General features: G+C 36.8%; 2 protein-coding genes across 2 annotated transcripts in view; one reads left to right on the forward strand and one right to left on the reverse strand.

Annotated features, from left to right (window-relative positions):
- Positions 1–24,274, reverse strand: part of GPR158 (G protein-coupled receptor 158) — a 328,019-nt gene that overhangs the window by 110,908 nt on the left and 192,837 nt on the right. The window lies entirely within an intron of this gene.
- On the forward strand, positions 11,320–11,976 carry LOC118891099 (THO complex subunit 7 homolog). The gene has a single exon (XM_036844738.1). The coding sequence runs from the start codon at positions 11,320–11,322 to the stop codon at positions 11,974–11,976; it is 657 nt and encodes a 218-aa protein (XP_036700633.1).

Here is a 24,274-nt window from a genome sequence, read left to right on the forward strand (position 1 = left end):
AATAATCTGTCTCCTTTTCGTCTGGACATGCTGAACTCTTACTACTTCATTGCCTTCCTCCTGGTTGAGTAGAGGAGCCCCATGATTTCAAATTATAAACTGGAACTCCGACAAATGGTTCCATAATCAAATGCAAGCCCTGTTCAAAATTTGTGCTTTTTCTTTCAAAATATGCTTGGGCTGAGTTGGCTTCATGGCCTCACAGAATGAGCAGGTACCTAATAGGTGGGACTTCAGGGACAAAGAAGAAATCTCATGCTCCCTAAAACAGGTCCACATTGTCTTATTGGTACTGGAAGTTCTTCTAACTGGAACAAAGCATTCTATTTTGTACTTGGTGCTAACAATTAATATACGTGTTGTAAGTAATACACTGACTTACGTTCAAAGTGAAGGATAGGAATCCTTTCCTTAAGGTCTAAGTGATAGGATGAGAAAGGAGAGAGGAGGGATTGAAAAACAAAGATGGACGAAAAAGATAATGCACAAAATAATAGAGGCCAAGAAAAAAATTTCATCTCCTTCACAGTTTTGCCTGAGATAGAAATGGTGGTATGGAACTCTTTTTAACCAGAGCTGCTAACTGGAAAACCCTTGAAAAACTTTCTTGAAAAATGATCAACAATACAAAGTATGGTACTATTTATATAAAACACATACATACAAAGCAACACTGTACGTTTTCTATGTGTGTGTGTGTGTGTGTGTGTGTGTGTGTGTGTATATATATAAAATATATCAAATCCAGGTCTGGAGGATATATACCAAACTGATAACAATGTATTTTATTTCCTGGAGAAGTAGATTTGAGGATAGATCAACTTATCTGGAAATACTTTAATTTCTTTGGAGATGTAGTCATATACTGCTGTGTAACATACATTTTAATAATTAAATAAATAAAATTAAAGAAAGATCATCTAAGATGTGTCAACTCAACTATTAGAAAATTCCACCATTAGGTATCACAATACACAAAGAATTCTAAACAAAGCCCTTCCTAACTAATATCTACTTAATAAATTTTATTCACTACTGACAACATGCATAAAATGATCAAACAATGTATGTATGACACTTATAGGTGAATATAAACCTGGGGGAGCTACTGACCCTAATTCTCTGGCTTAGACTCCATACAGCCTAATAAATATCATTCCAGAGTTTACAAAAGAGGAAAGCAGATTCTACCTCACTCCACTCCATCCCGCTTTCCCCAGTTCTTAAACCTTCAGAACTGACTTATGAGGGTTTACAGCAGCCAGATATCAAACCTGTAGACAAAAGAGAAGGGCTAATCTTACTACACCAATTTTATAAAATTATGTCAAAGTCAATATCTAAATTCCACAAGCTCCAGATGTAAAGTACAGAGGCATAAGATGAAGCACAGCTTGTCACAGAATTTGCCTAGGATTTGCCTAGGATGTAAGCACCCAAAGGAAGCTAACTTACTGGAAGTAAAAAGATGATAAGAATGCTAAAGTCTGAACTTCTAAAAATAATTTAAATAGTTTGTCATTATTTCCTTGATCCTATAGGGACTAACTACTTCATTTATATTTTTTAAACATTTTTCACCACTGGGGAAAGTAATGTATATCTTGCTAAAACAGTGTAGCTATTTTTGAATACAGCTGATATCTTCAGCCTTGCAGCAATTAAAGTTTCTTTCTATTACAAAAGGAAACTTTGAGCCTGAAGACATTTTTATACAGCTGGATCTCAGCATGTACGATGAAAATATAAGAAAGCAAGAGAATCAGATTCTGAAAAGAACGAACTAGCAGTGGTTTGGATGAAAAACCAGGACTCTGTAACTCTACATCATTTACAAAAAGAATTTGCCGTTCTGGCAGGAGAACATTCTCACGAGCTGCACTTTTTCTTTTAATTATTCTATTTCTGTAGAGAAAACCATGGACAGGGAGATTACAAATGAAACCCAACAACCACCTGATGAAATAATCACACAACGATATATTGGCGGCAAGATGCCCTGAGAAGAATCCTGTCACTGAGAGGTAAGAGGACACCATTTTCAGTAATTTTATTTACAATCATATAAAGGGATGAGAACAGACTCATCCAGCTTGACGGATGACATGAAATCAGTTTGTCTTGAGAAGATCTGTGATGAAACACTGAAAAACCAATCAGATTTAGAAAAATGTGTAAAGGAACAATTGCTCAAAATGTGGTTAGTTAAAAATCAGTAACAGGTTTTCAGAAGAATTCTCAGCAGTAAAAAAGGTGTAAAAAAGTAGAATATGGTCGGGATAGAGATTCCCAAAGTGAAGTATAAGTAACTCAGAGAATTATAAATTCGTGGAATGAACACATGGGCTTTATATGCAGACAGTTCAGAATCTCAGCATTGGCGGATCACTAGCAGTGTGACCCTGGGCAAGTTGCTTGACCTTCTGAGCTTCACTTTCTTCATTTATAAAATGGGTGTAATAATGCCCACCATGAAGTACTGTTGTAAAGATCAGTAATCACGCTGCCCGGCACAGAGCAGGCTCTCAGTCAGTGGACATGGACAATCTTTCATGGGCAGATAGATGAGGTGGTGTCAACATATCTAAGCTCACTCAGCCAACGAGTAACAGAACAAGGTCCCGTCATCCACCACTGCTGGTCCCAAGTCACGGCGATTTCCTCTGTACATCCAATCTGTCCCTCAGTCACCTTCTTACTCAAAGGAACAGAACTGAATGTAATACTACAATAAAAAAATATGTAGCATTATTAGAGTATTTAAAAATAAACTACAACTAAGGAATTTGGTTCAGATATTAGTTTTTAAAGTTACTAGTCAATTTAGGGCTTCCCTGGTGGCGCAGTGGTTAAGAATCCGCCTGCCCATGCAGGGGACATGGGTTCAAGCCCTGGTCCGGGAAAATCCCACATGTCACGGAGCAACAAAGCCCGTGCACCACAACTACTGAAGCCCGCGCGCCTAGAGCCCGTGCTCCGCAACAGGAGAAGCTACCGCAATGAGAAGCCCGCGCACCGCAACAAAGAGTAGCCTCCGCAAGCCGTAACTAGAGAAAGACCGCATGCGGCAACAAAGACCCAACTCAGCCAAAACAAATAAAATAAAATAATTAATTAATTAATAATTTTTTAAAAAAGTTGCCTGTCGATTTAAAATTCCTGACAGTTTTATGTAAAACATTGAAACAAATTGTCACATGGCCTTAATTAGGAATTCTTTTAAATTTCTAAGACTTCATAAGAAAGCTCATTTTTGTATGATATGGTAATTTGCAATGGTGTTGTTCAAGACCTTTTAGAAAAATAAGTTTATCCAAAAATAAAATTCAGAGTAACGTATACATAGTTTCATATTCTTTAAAACAGTACAGCACACTAAATAAAGAAAAAAGTCAATGATACTTTATATATGTGAAATAAAAAACAACCAGTCATTCATTGTTAGTTATGGTTCACCATGCATTGCTGGGCAGAAACGCCTCCTGGTTGCTTTGCAGGATTTCGTGAGATGCTTTGCCTTGTTCCCCCTTTGCTTTGTTTCAGATGATGTGGACACCTAGAAGTGTCTCATCTTTTAGGAGTTCAGTGCCTGATTTTATGACTCAAAGTGGTTGACTCTCACTGCCGTTGCAGAGATGCAGAATAACTAGGATGCATGACAAGGAACATTTTGGATCATCTTTACTCAGCCAGGGTCACCCGTCTGTGCTTATGACCAAAGCAACTTAAATGCCAAAGCACTTCCTATTAGACTTTGTCATTCCCCCACTCAGCCTCCCCAGCAAGATGCCACTGGAATGCATTCCCAAAATGCAGACGATCATGTCCTGATTTGTCCTCATTTTTCCCACAGCCTCTTCGCAAAAATAGCTGCTACTTCTCTATAATTTATTTGCAACCTCCTATTCCCTTTTTTTTCAATACTAAAAAATAGAGTAATTCATACTTCACAAAATGGAGATGAATTCTCTTAAGTGTCAAAAAAGCACACAGAAGTGAATGGTACAGACTAAAATATTACAAAAAGAATCTTGCCTTGAGAAGGATTACTTAAGTAAAGTGGCATGAAATTATTAAAACAAAATACATCATTTGCTCAGTCTTCTATTATTGATTAAAAGCTACTGAGAGTAATGGATATATTTTCAAATAAAAAGTAGATCACTGAAAAAAACAAATTCCCCTCATGAAAATGGAATGGAATGATAATAATTAAAACATAAAATATTAAGTACTTTAAAATTTGATATTAATTTTACACTGAGGTAAACTCAAATATCATCTAGTCTGACACCAATCATTTTTTTAAACTTAAGTATATTTTATACCCAGAGAAATTCAAGAGACGACATTTTTTGCTCAGTTTCACCTGATTGCTAAGTAGTATATTTTATACCCAGAGAAATTCAAGAGACAACATTTTTTGCTCAGTTTCACCTGATTGCTAAGTAGCAACAAATCTAAGCAATCTTTCTTCATCATTTGAACCTTCTAATCTCAGAATTTTTTTTTAATTTGGTATGTTGAACACTGTGATCTGTAAGGTGACTACTTTAAAATACTACTGCTCACACATAGGCAATAGGGCCCACTACATGTTAGCTGGACAACATCAACTCTCCTCAGGCTTCTTAAATGGGGGAGAAAAATATGAGAACAGAAACAAGATTGCTTAGAACTGTTAAGCTTGTCTTTAACACTTTGTCTATCTTCTATAGCATGTTTGGAAGTGCATGGAATGACTAGACAGAGTGTAAAATGAAGAGACATTTCATACTGTGTCTGATATTTGGAGATAGTCTAACAAAAAGTTCCATTCAGATAAGACATTTACAAATGTACAAAGAAACATGATGAGCATTTTGGTGGATAAACAAATAGATGATTTAATGCGGTGTAAGAGATGCCCCCTACTTGCAAGAAGAGTAAGCGGTTCAGAAATTTAAAATAGCAGTATTATATCTGACAGGCAAAAACAAAGGTAGATTATAAAGGGTTGTGGGAATATGACTGCTACTTAGATGCAAAGATGATGGAAACAGGAATTCGAAACTCAATCTCTAAAATAGTATAAATATTTCTAGATTAGATGGAGTAAATTGGATTCTGATTTTTGTCAAACTTGGGTGCATTAAGAAGATCTGTTAAATGGGTATTATGAAATTCAGTCCACATGGAGTGTATCACTCTTAAACTTGTTTAGCAAAAGACAAAGTGGAAAAAATGGGAGTCATATATTAATTAACATCCTGTTTACATTGTGATTGTCAATTCTAACCATTTGTTTCACTAAATTCTGCTACTTCAGTTAGTCTTAATGTTCATTAGCAAGTCATAACATATTTGCAATTAATAATTATCTTGGTATTTTAGAGTTTTATATTTTATATTATGAACATGGTTCAGGAAAGATTTTCAAATAATAAATTCATGTTTTAATTACAAATAGATGCTAACCCTTTAATATAGAATACAAAAAGGTCACACTAACTGAGGGTTATTTTAATTAGTCTTTTCTCTTCTCTTTGTTGGATCCTACTTAGTTATTCTTTGCTCTAAAATACATTATACAAATGCATTAGAATTAGACTATCAAATCAAAAAGATACAAGAGAAATAATTAAGTACAAGCAGAAATTTGACAGTAGAGAATCACTGAAAAGTTAAAACAATGTTATAAAACCAAAATTTAGAAAAAAGTTTTACAATGTAGTAGATTTTTAAAAAAGCAATTGCGTCTAACCTCATTGAAAGATGAACTATTACTAAAGCAGTTTTCTATAAATAATCAATATTTGAAGCTTTTTAAAGTAATGACTCCAAATCTGTATCTTCAGCCTAAGCCTCTTTCTGGAGCTCCAGAGCCATATTTTCAGTTGGCTATAAGACAGTTCTACCTGAATGACCCATAGGCACCTCAAACTCAAGATTTCAAAAACTAAATTTTTCCATTTTGCAATCTGCTTTTCTCTTCATGGTTCCCATCCTGGTTAGTGGTAATCAATTGCCTATTTTGTAGTCAAACTATCTAAAATCTACATCTATAGGCTAGAAATAAAAGTGGATTTTATGAAATATTCCTGGTTTTACTTTTGGTATTTTCCAGAACCCCCTCCAAATTTTGTTGACCAACTGCTTCCCTGAGTAAATGAGTGAGAAGGTAATGCATGCTGATGCACATTCAAGTGGAGAGAAAATCCTTCACTTTTAATCCATGGGCTCCTCTTCAACTTAGAGGATAAGTTAAATGTCAAAATCTTAATAAGAGGAGGTAGGAGGGAGAAGGAGAGAGGAGGGAAATAGAAGAAACTGTCAACGTGTGATCAACTCTTGGCCCAGGGGGTGAAATGCGGGGAGGCAGAGCGGACTCAGGCATGGGTGGGGTCACTGTCCTCTCAGCTTCCTCACAGACACCTGCCTCTGTATTCACTCTTGCCTTCATCTCCATCACTTCAATCAATTCTGTCATCTCATCCAGGCCTGCCCTCTTCAAGTTAGGCATACATTTCAAAGGAATTCCCTTATTTCTCCTAATCCCCAACTTCTAATTTCTTCCATGCCTTAATCTTACCCACCTTCTTTAAATAAAAGGGATATAATAAATGCCAATTAGGGTGTTAGTGATTAATCGTAGTTTAACGGTTGCTCCTCCAGGTAGGACTTGGAAGACAAAGTAGATGGCCAACACTTAAAACCTAAAGGCAAAGACCTTGAACTCTGAAAGTTAAGAGCAAGGCTATCAGCACAGTGGGTCTCCTGGTGCCCCCAAACCTCACTGTCTATGACCGTTTCCTCAGAGACTGTTCCTATATGGAAGCAAACCAAGGTATCTACATTCAATCAGAAACTGGAATGCAGAGGTTCCTTTTAGGAATAAGAAGGACCCCATCATCCTCATCTTCTGTTGAAGATTTTTTAAAGAAGAAACTCATATTTCAAAAAAGTCTTTTCTTCCCAGTTGCGCATTTAAATTCCATTAAGAGTCAGTCTATCTAACCATAACTACACACATCTGTGCCTCAGAAAATCCCCTAAGCCTTTGTTGAGGGCAAGCTAAGCGAGTAGGTTTGCTTCCCTTTATTCTTTCTGTCTTTGAAGCAGAAGTTTGTATAATAAGGAAGGTGCCTCTGAAATCCAGCTTTCATCATGTGACAGGTTTCACGACATGCTGTGTAGGTATGATTTCAAGGTCCAGAAGAGCAGCTTCCTTCCGCCCCCATGAATATACTCCACTTACTATGGTTTTCTCTTTGTTTCTTTTTTGACCACATCTTTAAGACCATGAAGGAAGTATAAATGCATAAATTCTGGGAATGAAAAAGCCAACTCAGGGGAAAGGGAGTAAATCCAGAACCACTGTACTGGGTAAAACAGAGACCTGAAATTATACCTAGTATTGCTAATTTGCTCATTCAGTGGCATTTTTCCCAAAGACACCTCTGACTTTAACAAAATGTTGATAATAAAAGTGGTAATAAGTAACAACAGTGACAACATTATGTAACAAATGAAGACAGTCGAATTTTTGTGCCAGCCATTATCCTAGGCACTTTGTATTAATTAATCCTCACAAAAACATTTAACTCTCATGACAAATAGTAGGTACTATTATTATCCCCACTTTCTAAATGAGGAGGCTGAGGTTTAAAGACGCTAAAAAACTTGCCCAGGGAAATCGACAGAATTGACATTACATAATGGTTATCACTCAACCTTGCCCCTATCACTTTCAAAAATCCAACTTTTAAAGCTGTCATTTAAAATAGCATTGGATAGCAGCTCCTGAAGCAACCTTTACTAACCTCCACTGAAATATAAAGACACATGTGAAATGGAAAATCAGTCCTGCTGTGAACAGGAAATTCAAAGCAGAAATACAAATTGAAATAAAAATGAGAAAAAAGTACTCACTCTCACAAGTAACTGGGAAATGTAAATTTAAAATATATCATTTTTAATCAATTAGATTCAAAAACTTAAAAACATTGACAATATCAATTACTGTTTAGAATGCTAGAAAATGGGCACTTTCATGCTGATAGAAATATAAATTGATGAAGCCTTTGATTAAGCAGTTTTGAAGTATCTATCAAAATTTTAAGTGCCTATACTTGATTATACCCACAACTCCACACCTAGGGGGTTTATCCTTAAGGATTACTTGCATGTTTGCACAAAAATATATGCACAAGAATGTTTATCAAAGAACTATTGGTATAATACCTAGTGAAAAAGTTGGAACAATTGGAATATCCATCAGTAACAGACAATATACAAATTATGGTTCATCCATATGCCATGCTATTATGCAGCCATTTAAAAAATGAGAAAGATACATACGTACAGGCAGAGAAAGAGTTCCAGGGACTTCTTAGAAATAATTTTTAAATAAAAAACCTATGTTAGTGAAAGGCATGGTATGAGTGTACATGCATGGATCAAACCCTTGATGGACGGTACATATTTTCTGGGAAGAGAAGTAGAAGTGAGAGGAAACATACCTTTCATTACTGCTTTTATATTTTTCTTTATGTGTTAATTTTGTACAACAATGTATTCATTTATTATTTAAGTAATAACCAACTAAAAATCCTAAATGCCAAAAAAGGAAGGGAAGAAGAAAGAAGAGAAGGGGTGAATGGAGGGAGATAGGCAGATACTCAGAATAGGTAAAAAATGATGAAACACAACCAAATTAGAGTCTGTCTACAAAAGACTTAACCACAAGCTTCAAAAGGAGAGGTATTCAAAAATCATCTCCAGGGTCTGGCATGTAGTAAGCATTTATATTTATGGGGGAAGAAAGCAAGATAGTGAAGATAGAGAGGAAGAAAAAAATGGAAAAAGTCCAGAGAAAAAGGGAATAAACAAAAATTTATCATGTAAAAAAAAAAATTCGCAATGCCAGTATCTGCCAGGGTGAAATTTAAGGTGAAAAAGCATGAAAAAGTGAAAAAAAGGACACTTAATATCAGTCATTGTTATCACATTCTTGCAAGCTGTAACAGTCAAAATCCTGAACCAGGTGAGAGGCCTGGACCTCGTGGCCCTGCTTCCCCTTCAGCCCCGTCCAGTACCCCTGTCCCCTGCGCTCACTATGCTTCAGCCAACCCGGCCACTTTTCAGCTCTAAGATGCATCTGCTCCCCACCTTAGCGCTGTCAGAGTGCATCCTGTTCTCTCACCCTTGCCTGTTTCCACCGCCCTCCCTAACCCTCAGTTGGCTCACATCAACTCATTCCTCAGGTCTTACTTTCACTGACTTTTCACACAATATAGGGTTTTTTAAGTGCCTTCACTGTAACACACCAGGCGGTAGACACAGGAGTTTCACAGAACTACCCAAACTGGGTAAGTTTCCACGTTCTGTGCTCATGGCACAGAGTGCCTCCATGAGTGGAACATTTATCACAACTGAAATTAATGTGGAAAGCAACATTCACGAGCATCACTTCCTAACAGAAAGAACATCTACCATAAATAAGCTGCCAAGTCTTAGTGGTGAGGAAGGAATTCTTCTTAAGCAGGCAAACGATAAGGACACCTGATAGCAACCGTGGGATTTTACATTATTCTGGAATTTCTGTTAAATACAATGAGCTATAAAGACTGGAAATGAGACAATGAGACAACACTGTGATCTGGCAGGAAGTTGCCCCAAGGAAGTAATCTGAATCACACACAAGATTTAGTTATAAGAATGTTTCAAATCCAAAAATGGGCAGAAGACCTAAATAGACATTTCTCCAAAGAAGATATACAGATTGCCAACAAACACATGAAAGGATGCTCAACATCACCAATCATTAGAGAAATACAAATCAAAACTACAATGAGGTATCACCTCACACCAGTCAGAATGGCCATCTTCAAAAAATCTACAAACAATAAATGCTGGAGAGGGTGTGGAGAAAAGGGAACCCTCTTGCACTGTTGGTGGGAATGTAAATTGATACAGTCACTATGGAGAACAGTATGGAGGTTCCTTAAAAAACTAAAAACAGAACTACCATATGACCCAGCAATCCCATTACTGGGCATATACCCTGAGAAAACCATAATTCAAAAAGAGTCATGTACCACAATGTTCATTGCAGCTCTATTTACAATAGCCAGGACATGGAAGCAACCTAAGTGTCTATTGACAGATGAATGGATAAAGATGTGGCACATACATACAATGGAATATTAGCCATAAAAAGAAACGAAACTGAGTTATTTGTAGTGAGGTGGATGGAACTAGAGTCTATCATACAGAGTGAAGTAAGTCAGAAAGAGAAAAACAAATACCATATGCTAACACATATATATGGAATCTAAAAAAAAAAAAAAAGGTTCTGATGAACCTAGGGGCAGGACAGGAATAAAGATGCAGACATAGAGAATGGCCTTGAGGACACGGGGAGGGGGAAGGGTAAGCTGAGACGAAGTGAGAGTAGCACTGACATACATACACTACCAAACGTAAAACAGATAGCTAGTGGGAAGCAGCTACACAGCACAGGGAGATCAGCGCGGTGCTTTGTGACCACCTAGAGAGGTGGGATAGGGAGGGTGGGAGGGAGACGCAAGAGGAAAGGGATATGGGGTTATATGTATACATATAGCTGATTCACTTTGTTATACAGCGGAAACTAACACAACATTGTAAAGCAAGTATACTCCAATAAAGATGTTTTTAAAAATGTAAAAAAAAAAAAAAAAGAAAAAGAATGTTTCACACACAGTATTATTTATATCGGGACAAAAGTAGGGGCAATCCACATCCCAAAAAGTTGACAAATGGTAAAATGAATTATAATATACCCTATAGTGTAATAATATTATGTCATAAAATTCAAGGTTTGGGGGCTTATTTAATGACAAAAGAGTATAAGATTATAATTTATATATATGAAAATAATTTTATACTAAATGTTTAGAAAACTAAATTACGGACTTATAGGTAATTTTTACATTATTACTTAAAATCTTCAGTCTTTTCCAAACTCTGTAAAATATATTGCTTTTACAGTACAGAACAGTTTAAAACTCTAATCTCACAGAAAGATTGAGAAGATTAAAGTTATAAAAAGATACCTTCTAAAACTGTTAAAATTAAAGAGACTGACAATACCAAATGTGGAGTGGATTTAGAGCAAGGGGAATTCCCATACATTGCTAATGGGAATATAAAATGGGAATTTCAAACTGTACAACCACTTTGGAAAATGGTCTGGCAGCATCTTATGAAAGTTAAAAATACATCTGCCCTGTGACCAAGCAATTCTATTTGTAGGTAAAAGAAAAACATTTGATCGCAAAAAAAACTTGTATAAGAATGTTCGCAGCGGCCGTTGCCACCACGCACGCCGTGGGAGCTGTGACTGATAACAAAGTCATACGGAAGCGTCTCCTCACTGATGGAGATGGCACTGGAGATGATGGGAAAATTAATCTGCCAGCGAAAAGTTTCATTAAATGGTACAACTCTGGATCCCAGGAAGAGGGATACAGCCAGTACCAATGTATGCTGAGCACACTGTCCCAATGTGAATTTTCAATGGGCAAAAGTTTGCTGGTATATGATATGAACCTCAGAGAAATGGAAAATTATGAAAAAATTTACAAAGAAATAGAAGGTAGCATTGCTGGAGCACATGAAAAAATCACTGCGTGCAAAAAGCAAATTCTTCAAGCAAAACGAATACGAAAAGATAGCCAAGAATATGATGCATTGGCAAAAGTGATTCTGCGTCGTCCAGACAGGCGTGAGACATTAAAGGAACTACAGGCTGTGGGAAAGGAATTAGAGCATCTTTCACATATTAAAGGAAGTATTGAAGATAAGCTGCAATTGAGAAGGAAACAGTTTCACGTTCTTCTCAGCACCATCCATGAACTTCAACAAACACTGGAAAATGATGAAAAGCTCTCAGAGGTAGAAGAAGCTCAAGAAACAAGCACGGAAACCAATCCTAAACCACAGACCAACTAATCACTCACCATTCCCAAGAATACTGAAGTAGCAACATGATCTTAGTGTGTTCAGAATTTGTTGTGCTCTTGAGATATTTAAAGTTTTGGCAATGAACTACTTTGCCTTTAAATATTAATGCACAGTTCATTCATATTTCTTCACATAGAGGAAGATGACTTCATTATGTATTTGTTTTTATTGAAATGCTTTTTTTATACTTAAAAGTAGGAAGCAACATCCAAAAATGTTTAATAAAATGCTTTCAAGTCAAAAAACAAAAAAGAATGTTCACAGCAACTTGATTTATAATAATCAAAACGGAGAACAACACAAATATCCATCCAACAGGAAAATGAATAAACAAATTATAATAATATTCTTACAATGAAATACCACTCAGAAATAGAAGGGGAAAAGTGTTGATTCACACAGCCAACATGAATCTCAAAGATTATACAGTATATATTAAAGAAGCCAGATACAAAAGAGAACACATTGCATGATTCCATTTATATGGAGTTCTAGAACAGACATAACTAATCTACAGTGATAGAAATCTGAGAGGGAGGTGTGGGGATTGACTGGGAAAGGGCAAGAGAGAACTCTCTGGGGAGAATGGAAACTTCTAAATCTTGATAAAGGCATAGATTACATGGGTGTATGCATCTGTCAAACACACTGCACTGTACAATTAATATTAATGCATTTCACTCTATGTAAATTGTACCTTCATAAAAATAAATAAATAACAAAGGATTTGAAACTCGCACTAAGGTGGATAAAGATAAAAATCAACAGACCTTTTATTACCCCTCAAATCTCATGAAATTGGTGCCACCAATTTGCAAGATCTATCACACAAAGGGTAAACTCACAAAGAAAGCAATAGTATATAACTTTCTGGTACTTCTACCGTTTGTACCTTCAATTTGTATATTCTATTAATTTACATTTAAGCCAATGACATTTCCATACTTCCCATTCATTTACTCCTATCTGATCACTTTGCAAAGATGGAAGAGAGCCCTACAAGAAAGGGAGCAAGAAATTGACAGGAAGCTCAGAGTTCTCTACCCACACTCCAAGAAAGAGGAATATCACACATAGGATGGTAATTAAATATGTAAGCTGTTAAGGAGAAGTGGTACATATATGCAATGGAATACTACTCAGCCATAAAAAAGAATGAAATGATGCCATTTGCAGCAACATGGATGGACCAAGAGATTATCATACTAAGTGAAGTAAGTCAGACAGAGAAAGACAAATGCCATATCACTTATATGTGGAATCTAAAAAATGATACAAATGAACTTATTTACAAAACAGAAACAGACTCACAACATAGAAAACAAACTTATGGTTACCACAGGGGAAAGACAGGGGGAGGGATAAACTAGGAGGTTGGGATTAACATACACACTACTATATATAAAATAGATACTCAACAAGGACCTACTGAATAGCACAGGGAACTATACGCAATACTCTGTAATAACCTATATTGGAAAAGAATCTGAAAAAGAATAGATATATGTATAACTATATCACTTTGCTGTATATCTGAAACTAACACAACATTGTATATCAACTATATTCCAATATAAAATAAAAATTTTAAAAATAGGTAAGCTCTGAAGTCTTTATGATCTGTGTTTTGCTTACTGGCTCTGTCTCTTTGGGTAAACTTTATTATTATTAGTTTATTCTATTTATTCTATTATTATTATAATAAATAATATTCTATTATTTATTCTATTCAATAAAATCTATTAAAAATTCAAGTTAAATTCAATTCTTCAAGAATACACTATTTACAGGAAAATGTACCATAACTATATAAAGCATATATGCCTGCTCATTTCTCAGTGCACACAAAAAATTATTTTGAAAATAGTGTCTAGAAATCTACTGCTAAGTTCTGATTCTGTTCTTCTTAGGTATAAACAATTTTGTCATTCAATGAGTTCCTGAATTCAATTCTGATATGAGTAAGTTTTTGCTAATATATTTCAATTATGTTTAAATTTGAAATAACATTTTGTATGGCCTTTCAAAAATCACTTGTTTTCTGGCCTCAAAAAATGCCTTTTTCCAAAAGGGCACCATAAAAACAAACAGAGCAACAAAAACCCCATTTGCTATTATTAAAACTGACAGAAGATTTTGTTGTATTATCATCCCTATTTTATCTACCAACTTAAAATATCACTACAAATACAAAAAAGTTGCTTATTTGTCTTATAGGAACAAAATGTATCTATTTGCTGGTAAACATTCAGATCAATTCACATGAGAATCTGTTCATATTACCTACTTGTTTACAAGTGGTTTGGGCAGACACATTTTTATAGTAACCCAATATAAGAAGAAAATAGGCTAGAATATCGATTACAACATTGCTACCATCAAACTTGCTAAGAGACTAGAACTTAATGATTGTAACCACTAAAAAAAGACAATTCATGTAATGTGATAGAGGTGCTAATTATCACTACAATAGCAATCATACTACAATATACAAATGTATCAAAAAACATGTACACCTTAAATTTATACAATGTTATATGTCAAATGTATTTCAATTAAAAAATAGGCTAGAACTTGAGCTCATCAATTACAAGAGAATTACATACAGTGTTTTTGGTTTATATCATTAAAATGACCATACTCACGTCTAGTCATTAATACGAATCAACTACATGCCAGATAAAATATTAAAAATTCTGAAATAGATATATATATGGAAATCCATGAGAACATCCACAACGTATGCTCTCAAGAAAATAAAATATAGTCATTAACAGAGTTGACCCATTACTGCTAAATCAGTTCAAAAACTGTCTAAACTATATCCAAACTCTCCTGTTTCTCAATGTCTGCTTTTGGAAGGCAAGCATACTCTCACCATATGCCTGTGGTCTGAAAGCACATATCGTGAAGGCTGTTTTCAAAGACTTGGAAAATTTACAAAGATTTTGTGACTTCCAGATTCACAGAGAGCTGTAAATAGATAGAACTTATTTTAAGGCATTTCAACATTAGTTCTCCTGATACCAGCAGAATAAATAAATCAGAGCAAATGGAGATGAAAATAATTTGATTACTTTCCCTTCCTGAATCTTAAAATATAAATCCCTCAGGTGATTCAAGTTTTGGATAAAGACTTAGAACAAGGGTTTTCTTATCTAAACTCTTCCTCAGTGGTACACAGTAAGTCTGCCCCTCTTCTTCACATCCTTTCTCTGGAATACCTATTTCATTCCCACAGCATCAGTGAATACCCCATCGTGGTAACTCAAATCTATCTCTAGCGCTGACCTATCTTCTGAGCACCACTCCAGGCTCCTCCAACTAGGGTTCATGGATGACTCAATCTCAGCATGTCCAAAACCAAACTCACCTTTGTCCAGCCAAACCTATTCCTTCAAAATGCCCTCTCTTTGTTAATGGCTTCAAAAAGCATGCAGAAAATCACATTAGAATCTTGAGAGTCATCTTAGACTCTTCTTTCTCTCTTTCACCACTGCCAATACCATTTCACTTCTTTTTTTTTTTTTAACATCTTAACTGGAGTAAAATTGCTTTAAAATGGTGTGTTAGTTTCTGCTTTATAACAAAGTGAATCAGCTATACATATACATATATCCCCATACCTCCTCCCTCTTGTGTCTTCCTCCCACCCTCCCTATTCCACCCATCTAGGTGGTCACAAAACACTGAGATGATTTCCTAAGTGTCAATGGACACTTAGGTTGCTTCCATGTCCTGGCTATTGTAAATAGAGCTGCAATGAACATTTTGGTACATGACTCTTTTTGAATTATGGTTTTCTCTGGGTATATGCGCAGTAGTGGAATTACTGGGTCATATGTTAGTTCTATTTTTAGTTTTGTAAGGAACCTCCATACTGTTTTCCATAGTGGCTGTATCAATTTACATTGCCACCAGCAGTGCAAGAGGGTTCCCTTTACTCCACACCCTCTCCAGCATTTACTGTTTGTAGATTTTTTGAAGACGGCCATTCTGACTGGTGTGAGGTGATACCTCATTGTAGTTTTGATTTGCATTTCTCTAATGATTAGAGATGTTGAGCATCCTTTCATGCATTTGTTGGCAATCTGTATATATTCTTTGGAGAAATGTCTATTTAGGTCTTCTGCACATTTTTGGATTGGGTTATTTGTTTTTTTGATATTGAACTGCATGAACTGTTTGTAAATTTTGGAGATTAATCCTTTGTCAGTTGCTTCATTTGCAAATATTTTCTCCCATTCTCAGTGTTGTCTTTTCGTCTCGATTATGGTTTCCTTTGCTGTGCTAAAGCTTTTAAGTTTCACTAGGTCCCATTTGTTTATTTTTGTTTTTATTTCCACTTCTCTAGGAGGTGGGTCAAAAAGGATTTTGCTGTGATTTATGTCATAGAGTGTTCTGCCTATGTTTTCATCTAAGAGTATTATAGTCTCTGGCCTTACATTTAGGTCTTTAATCCGTTTTGAGTTAATTTTTGTGTATGATGTTAGGGAATGTTCTAATTTCATTCTTTTATATGTAGTTATCCAGTTTTCCCAGCACCACTTATTGAAGAGGCTGTCTTTTCTCCACTGTATATTCTTGTCTCCTTTATCAAAAATAAGGTGACCATATGAGCGTGGGTTTATCTCTGGGCTTTCTATCCTGTTCCATTGATCTATATTACTGTTTTTGTGTCAGTACCATACTGTCTTGATTAGTGTATCTTTGTAGTATAGTCTCAAGTCCGGGAGCCTGATTCCTCCAGCTCTGTTTTTCTTTCTCAAGATTGCTTTGGCTATTTGGGGTCTTTTGGGTTTCCATACAAATTGTGAAATTTTTTGTTCTAGTTGGTAAAAAATGCCATTGGTAGTTTGACAGGGATTGCATTGAATCTGTAGATTGCTTTGGGTAATATACTCATTTTCATGATGTTGATTCTTCCAAGCCAAGAACATGGTATATCTCTCCATCTGTTTGTATCATCTTTAATTTCTTTCATCAGAGTCTTATACTTTTCTGCATTCAGGTCTTTTGTCTCCTTAGGTAGGTTTATTCCTAGGTATTTTATTCTTTTTGTTGCAATGGTAAATGGGAGTGTTTCCTTAATTTCTCTTTCAGATTTTTCATCATTAGTGTATAGCAATGCAAGAGATTTCTGTGCATTAATGTTGTATCCTGTAACTTAACCAAATTCATTGATTAGCTCTAGTAGTTTTCTGCTGGCATCTTTAGGATTCTCTATATATAGTATCATGTCATCTGCAAACAGTGACAGCTTTACTTCTTTTCCGATTTGGATTCCTTTTATTTCTTTTTCTTCTCTGATTGCTGTGGCTAAAACTTCCAAAACTATGTTGAATAATAGTGGTGAGAGTGGACAACCTTGGCGTGTTCCTGATATTAGAGGAAATGGTTTCAGTTTTTCACCATTGAGAACGATGTTGTCTGTGGGTATGTCATATATGGCCTTTATTATGTTGAGGTAAGTTCCCTCTATGCCTACTTTCTAGAGGGTTTTTATCATAAATTGGTGCTGAATTTTGTCGAAAGCTTTTTCTGCATCTATTGAGATGATCATATGGTTTTTCTATAGTTAATCAAATCCAAGAAGCGCAGAGAGTCCCATACAGGATAAATCCAAGGAGAAACACGCCAAGACACATATTAATCAAACTATCAAAAATTAAATACAAAGAACAAATATTAAAAGCAGCAAGGGAAAAACAACAAGTAACACATAAGGGAATCCCCATAATGTTAACAGCTGATCTTTCAGCAGAAACTCTGCAAGCCAGAAGGGAGTGGCATAACATATTTAAAGTGATGAAAGAGAAGTACCTACAACCAAGATTACTCTACCCAGCAAGGATCTCATTCAGATTTGACGGAGAAATTAAAAGCTTTACAGACCAGCAAAAGCTAAGAGAATTCAGCACCACCAAACCAGCTTTACAACAAATGCTAAAGGAACTTCTCTAGGCAGAAAACACAAGAGAAGGAAAAGACCTACAATAATAAACCCAAAACAATTAAGAAAATGGTAATAGGAACGTACATATCGATAATTACCTTAAATGTAAATGGATTAAATGCTCCAACCAAAAGACATAGATTGGCTGAATGAATACAAAAACAAGACCCGTATATATGCTGTCTACAAGAGACCCACTTCAGACCTAGGGACACATACAGACTGAAAGTGAGGGGATGGAAAAAGATATTCCATGCAGATGGAAATCAAAAGAAAGCTGGAGTAGCAATTCTCGTATCAGACAAAATAGACTTTAAAACAAAGATTATTACAAGAGACAAAGAAGGACACTACATAATGATCAAGGGATCAATCCAAGAAGACGATATAACAATTGGAAATATTTATGCACCCAACATAGGAGCACCTCAATACATAAGGCAAATACTAACAGCCATAAAAGGGGAAATCGACAGTAACACAATCATAGTAGGGGGATTTAACACCCCACTTTCACCAATGGACAGATCATCAAAAATGAAAATAAATAAGGAAACACAAGCTTTAAATGATACATTAAACAAGACGGACTCAATTGATATTTATAGGACATTCCATCCAAAAACAACAGAATGCACATTCTTCTCAAGTGCTCATGGAACATTCTCCAGGACAGATCATATCTTGGGTGACAAATCAAGCCTTGGTAAATTTAAGAAAATTGAAATCGTATCAAGTATCTTTTCTGACCACAACGCTATGACACTAGATATCAATTACAGGAAAAAATCTGTAAGAAATACAAACACATGGAGGCTAAATAACACACTACTTAATAACCAAGAGATCACTGAAGAAATCAAAGAGGAAATCAAAAAATACCTAGAAACAAATGACAATGAAAACACAACGACCCAAAACCTATGGGATGCAGCAAAAGCAGTTCTAAGAGGGAAGTTTATAGCTATACAAGCCTACCTTAAGAAACAAGAAACATCTCAAATAAACAACCTAACCTTACACCTAAAGCAATTAGAGAAAGAAGAACAAAAAAACCCAAAACTTAGCAGAAGGAAAGAAATTATAAAGATCAGATCAGAAGTAAATGAAAAAGAAATGAAGAAAATGATAGCAAAGATCAATAAAACTAAAAGCTGGTTCTTCGAGAAGATAAACAAAATTGATAAACCATTAGCCAGACTTATCAAGAAAAAAAGGGAGAAGACTCAAGTCAACAGAATTAGAAATGAAAAAGGAGAAGTAACAACTGACACTGCAGAAAGACAAAGGATCATGAGAGATTACTACAAGCAACTATACGCCAATAAAATGGACAACCTGCAAGAAATGGACAAATTCTTAGAAATGCACAACCTTCCAAGACTGAACCAGGAAGAAACAGAAAATATGAACAGACCAATCACAAGTAATGAAATTGAAACTGATTAAAAATCTTCCAACAAACAAAAGCCCAGGACCAGATGGCTTCACAGGCGAATTCTATCAAACATTTAGAGAAGAGCTAACACCTATCCTTCTCAAACTCTTCCAAAATATACCAGAGGGAGGAACACTCCCAAACTCATTCTACGAGACCACCATCACTCTGATACCAAAACCAGACAAAGATGTCACAAAGAAAGAAAACTACAGGCCAATATCACTGATGAACATAGATGCAAAACTCCTCAACAAAATACTAGCAAACAGAATCCACAGCACATTAAAAGGATCATACACTATGATCAAGTGGGGTTTATTCCAGGAATGCAAGGATTCTTCAATATATGCAAATCAATCAACGTGATACACCATATTAACAAATTGAAGGAGAAAAACCATATGATCATCTCAGAAGATGCAGAGAAAGCTTTCGATAAAATTCAACACCCATTTATGATAAAAATCCTCCAGAAAGTAGGCACAGAGGGAACTTTCCTCAACATAATAAAGGCTATATATGACAAACCCACAGCCAACATTGTCCTCAATGGTGAAAAACTGAAACCATTTCCACTAAGATCAGGAACAAGACAAGGTTGCCCACTCTCACCACTATTATTCAATACAGCTTTGGAAGTTTTAGCCACAGCAATCAGAGAAGAAAAAGAAATAAAAGGAATCCAAATCAGAAAAGAAGAAGTAAAGCTGTCACTGTTTGCAGATGACATGATACTATACATAGAGACTCCTAAAGATGCCAGCAGAAAACTACTAGAGCTAATCAATGAACTTGGTAAAGTAGCAGGATACAAAATTAATCCACAGAAATCTCTTGCATTCCTATACACTAATGATCAAAAATCTGAAAGTGAAATTAAGAAAACACTCCCATTTACCACTGCAACCAAAAGAATAAAGTATCTAGGAATAAACCTACCTAAGGAGACAAAAGACCTGTATGCAGAAAATTATAAGACACTGATGAAAGAAATTAAAGATGATACAAATAGATGGAGAGATATACCATGTTCTTGGATTGGAAGAATCAACATTGTGAAAATGACTCTACTATCCAAAGCAATCCACAGATTCAATGCAATCCCTATCAAACTACCACTGGCATTTTTCACAGAACTAGAACAAAAAATTTCACAATTTGTATGGAAACACAGAAGACCCCGAATAGCCAAAGCAATCTTGAGAAAGAAAAACGGAGCTGGAGGAATCAGGCTCCCTGACTTCAGACTATACTACAAAGCTACAGTAATCAAGACAGTATAGTACTAGCAGAAAAACAGAAATATAGATCAATGGAACAGGATAGAAAGCCCAGAGATAAACTCACACACATATGGTCACCTTATCTTTGATAAAGGAGGCAAGAATATACGGTGGAGAAAAGACAGCCTCTTCAATAAGTGGTGCTGGGAAAACTGGACAGCTACATGTAAAAGAATGAAATTAGAACACTCCCTAACACAATACTCAAAAATAAACTCAAAATGGATTAAAGACCTAAATGTAAGGCCAGACACCATCAAACTCTTAGAGGAAAACATAGGCAGAACACTCTATGACATAAATCACAGCAAGATCCTTTTTGACCCACCTCCGAGAAAAACGGAAATAAAAACAAAAATAAACAAATGGGACCTAATGAAACTTAAAAGCTTTTGCACAGCAAAGGAAACCATAAACAAGACGAAAAGATAACCTTCAGAATGGGAGAAAATATTTGCAAATGAAGCAACTGACAAAGGATTCATCTCCAAAACATACAAGGAACTCACGCAGCTCAATATCAAAAAAAGAAACAACCCAATCCAAAAATGGGCAGAAGACCTAAATAGACATTTCTCCAAAGAAGATATACAGATGGCCAACAAACACATGAAAGAATGCTCAACATCATTAATCATTAGAGAAATGCAAATCAAAACTACAATGAGGTATCACCTCACACCAGTCAGAATGGCCATCTTCAAAAAATCTACAAACAATAAATGCTGGAGAGGGTGTGGAGAAAAGGGAACCCTCTTGCACTGTTGGTGGGAATGTAAATTGATAGAGCCACTATGGAGAACAGTATGGAGGTTCCTTAAAAAACTACAAATAGAACTACCATACGACCCAGCAATCCCACTACTGGGCATATACCCTGAGAAAACCATAATTCAAAAAGAGTCATGTACCACAATGTTCATTGCAGCTCTTTTTTACAATAGCCAGGACATGGAAGCAACCTAAGTGTCCATCGACAGATGAATGGATAAAGAAGATGTGGCACATATATACAATGGAATATTACTCAGCCATAAAAAGGAACGAAACTGAGTTATTTGTAGTGAGGTGGATGGACCTAGAGACTGCCATACAGAGTGAAGTAAGTCAGAAAGAGAAAAACAAATACTGTATGCTAACATATATATGGAATCTAAAAGAAAAAGAAAAAAAATGATCAGAAGAACCTAGGGGCAAGACAGGAATAAAGATGCAGACCTACTAGAGAATGGACTTGAGGATACGGAGAGGGGGAAGGGTAAGCTGGGACAAAGTGAGACAGTGGCATAGACATATATACACTACCAAACGTAAAATAGATAGCTAGTGGGAAGCAGTTGCATAGCACAGGGCGATCAGCTCAGTGCTTAGTGACCACCTAGAGGGGTGGGATATGGAGGGTGGGAGGGAGGGAGATGCAAGAGGGAAGAGATATGGGGACATATGTATATGTATAACTGATACACTTTGTTATAAAGCAGAAACTAACACCATTGTAAAGCAATTATACTCCAATAAATATGTTAAAAAAAATAAAAAAGAAAAGAAAAAAAAAGGGAGAGACAGAACCCTAGGACAAATGGTAAAAGCAAAGCCATACAGAAAGAATCACACAAAGAAGCATACACATACACAGTCACGAAAAGAGGAAAAGGAAAAAAATATATATATCTATATACAAAAAAAAAAGGAAGAGAGCAACCAAATCAATAAACAAATCTATTAATGATAATTAACTCTAAATACTAAGCTAAGATAAACATAAAACCAGAAACAAATTAGATGCAGAAAGCAAACCCCAAGTCTACAGTTACTCCCAATGTCCACCGCCTCAATTTTAGGATGATTCGTTGTCTATTCAGGTATTCCAGAGATGCAGGGCACATCAAGTTGATTGTGGAGATTTAATCCGCTGCTCCTGAGGCTGCTGGGAGAGATTTCCTTTTCTCCTCTTTGTTCGCACAGCTCCTGGGGTTCAGCTTTGGATTTGGACCCACCTCTGCGTGTAGGTCGCCTGAGGGCATCTGTTCCCCATCCAGACAGGACAGGGTTAAAGGAGCAGCTGATTAGGGGTCTCTGGCTCACTCAGGCCAGGGGGAGGGAGGGGTACGGAATGCGCTGTGTGTTCTCCCGGGGAAGTTGTCCCTGGATCACGGGACCCTAGCAGTGGCGCGCTGCACAGGCTCCTGGGAGGGGAGGTGTGGATAGTGACCTGTGCTCGCACACAGGCTTCTTGGTGGCTGCACCAGCAGCCTTAGCGTCTCATGCCCGTCTCTGGTGTCCACGCTGATAGCCGCGGCTCGCGCCGTCTCTGGAGCTCGTTTAGGTGGTTCTCTGAATCCCCTCTCCTCGGGCACCCCGAAACAATGGTCTCTTGCCTCTTTGGCAGGTCCAGACCTTTTCCCGGACTCCCTCCCGGCTAGCCGTGGCACACTAGCCCCTTCAGGCTGTGTTCACGCAGCCAACCCCCGTCCTCTCCCTGGGATCTGACCTCCGAAGCCCGAGCCTCAGCCCCCAGCTCCCACCCATCCCTATTCTTTTGTCTCTGTTTTTCCTTTTTTCTTTTGCCCTACCCAGGTACGTGGGGAGTTTCTTGCCTTTTGGGAAGTCTGAGGTCTTCTGCCAGCGTTCAGTAGGTGATCTGTAGGAGTTGTTCCACATGTAGATGTATTTCTGATGTATTTGTGGGGAGGAAGGTGATCTCCACATCTTATTCCTCTGCCATCTTGAAGGTCTCTCTACCATTTCATTTCTACTTCCTCATTGTGCTTAGAAATCATTCCCATTCTCCCACCCCTACTGTCACTGTCCTAAGTCATGTTTGTCTTCATTTCTCCTGGTAACTAGTATAACAGATCCCTGACTGGTCTCTAAACTTGCAGTCTCATACATTCTAGGTTATCTTCCACATTCAGCCAGAGATTTCTAATAAAATACGAATGCAACCATACCATTTCCTTTTTTAAATCCTTGGTATAGTTTGCTATAAATAAATCCAAATTCCTTATCTCAGCATTTAAAGCTCTTCATGTTCTAGCCTCTTCCAACCTTTCCAGCTTCATCTCAAACATTCTAGAGACCACATGCTGTGTTCCACTGTGTTTTGTTTTGTTTTGTTTTTTAACAATGATCAGACATTGAGGATTCTTTTTAAAATTTATTTATTTATTTATTTTTGGCTGTGTTGGGTCTTCGTTTCTGTGCGAGGGCTTTCTCTAGTTGTGGCAAGCGGGGGCCACTCCTCATCATGGTGCGCGGGCCTCTCACTATCGCGGCCTCTCTTGTTGCGGAGCACAGGCTCCAGACGCGCAGGCTCAGTAGTTGTGGCTCACGGGCCTAGTTGCTCCGCGGCATGTGGGATCTTCCCAGACCAGGGCTCAAACCCGTGTCCCCTGCATTAGCAGGCAGACTCTCAACCACTGCGCCACCAGGGAAGCCCCTGTGCTCTTTTTAATCCCAAGAACTTTCCAGGTTTTGTCCTTTTACCTAGAAAATTCCTACTCATCTTTCAAAGCAGTTCAAATATCGCCTTTTCTAGAAAGACATTCCCAATGTTTCTTTCCATTTAGAATCAAGTGTTACTCCCTCTGTATACCCACTCTTATT

Source organism: Balaenoptera musculus, chromosome 2 (assembly GCF_009873245.2).
Source record: "Balaenoptera musculus isolate JJ_BM4_2016_0621 chromosome 2, mBalMus1.pri.v3, whole genome shotgun sequence".
Lineage (NCBI taxonomy): Eukaryota > Metazoa > Chordata > Mammalia > Artiodactyla > Balaenopteridae > Balaenoptera > Balaenoptera musculus.

What these genes read in the sequence shown, in the direction of transcription:
- LOC118891099 (XM_036844738.1), top strand. Translation starts at nt 11,320, where the DNA reads ATGTTCGCAGCGGCCGTTGCCACCACGCACGCCGTGGGAGCTGTGACT.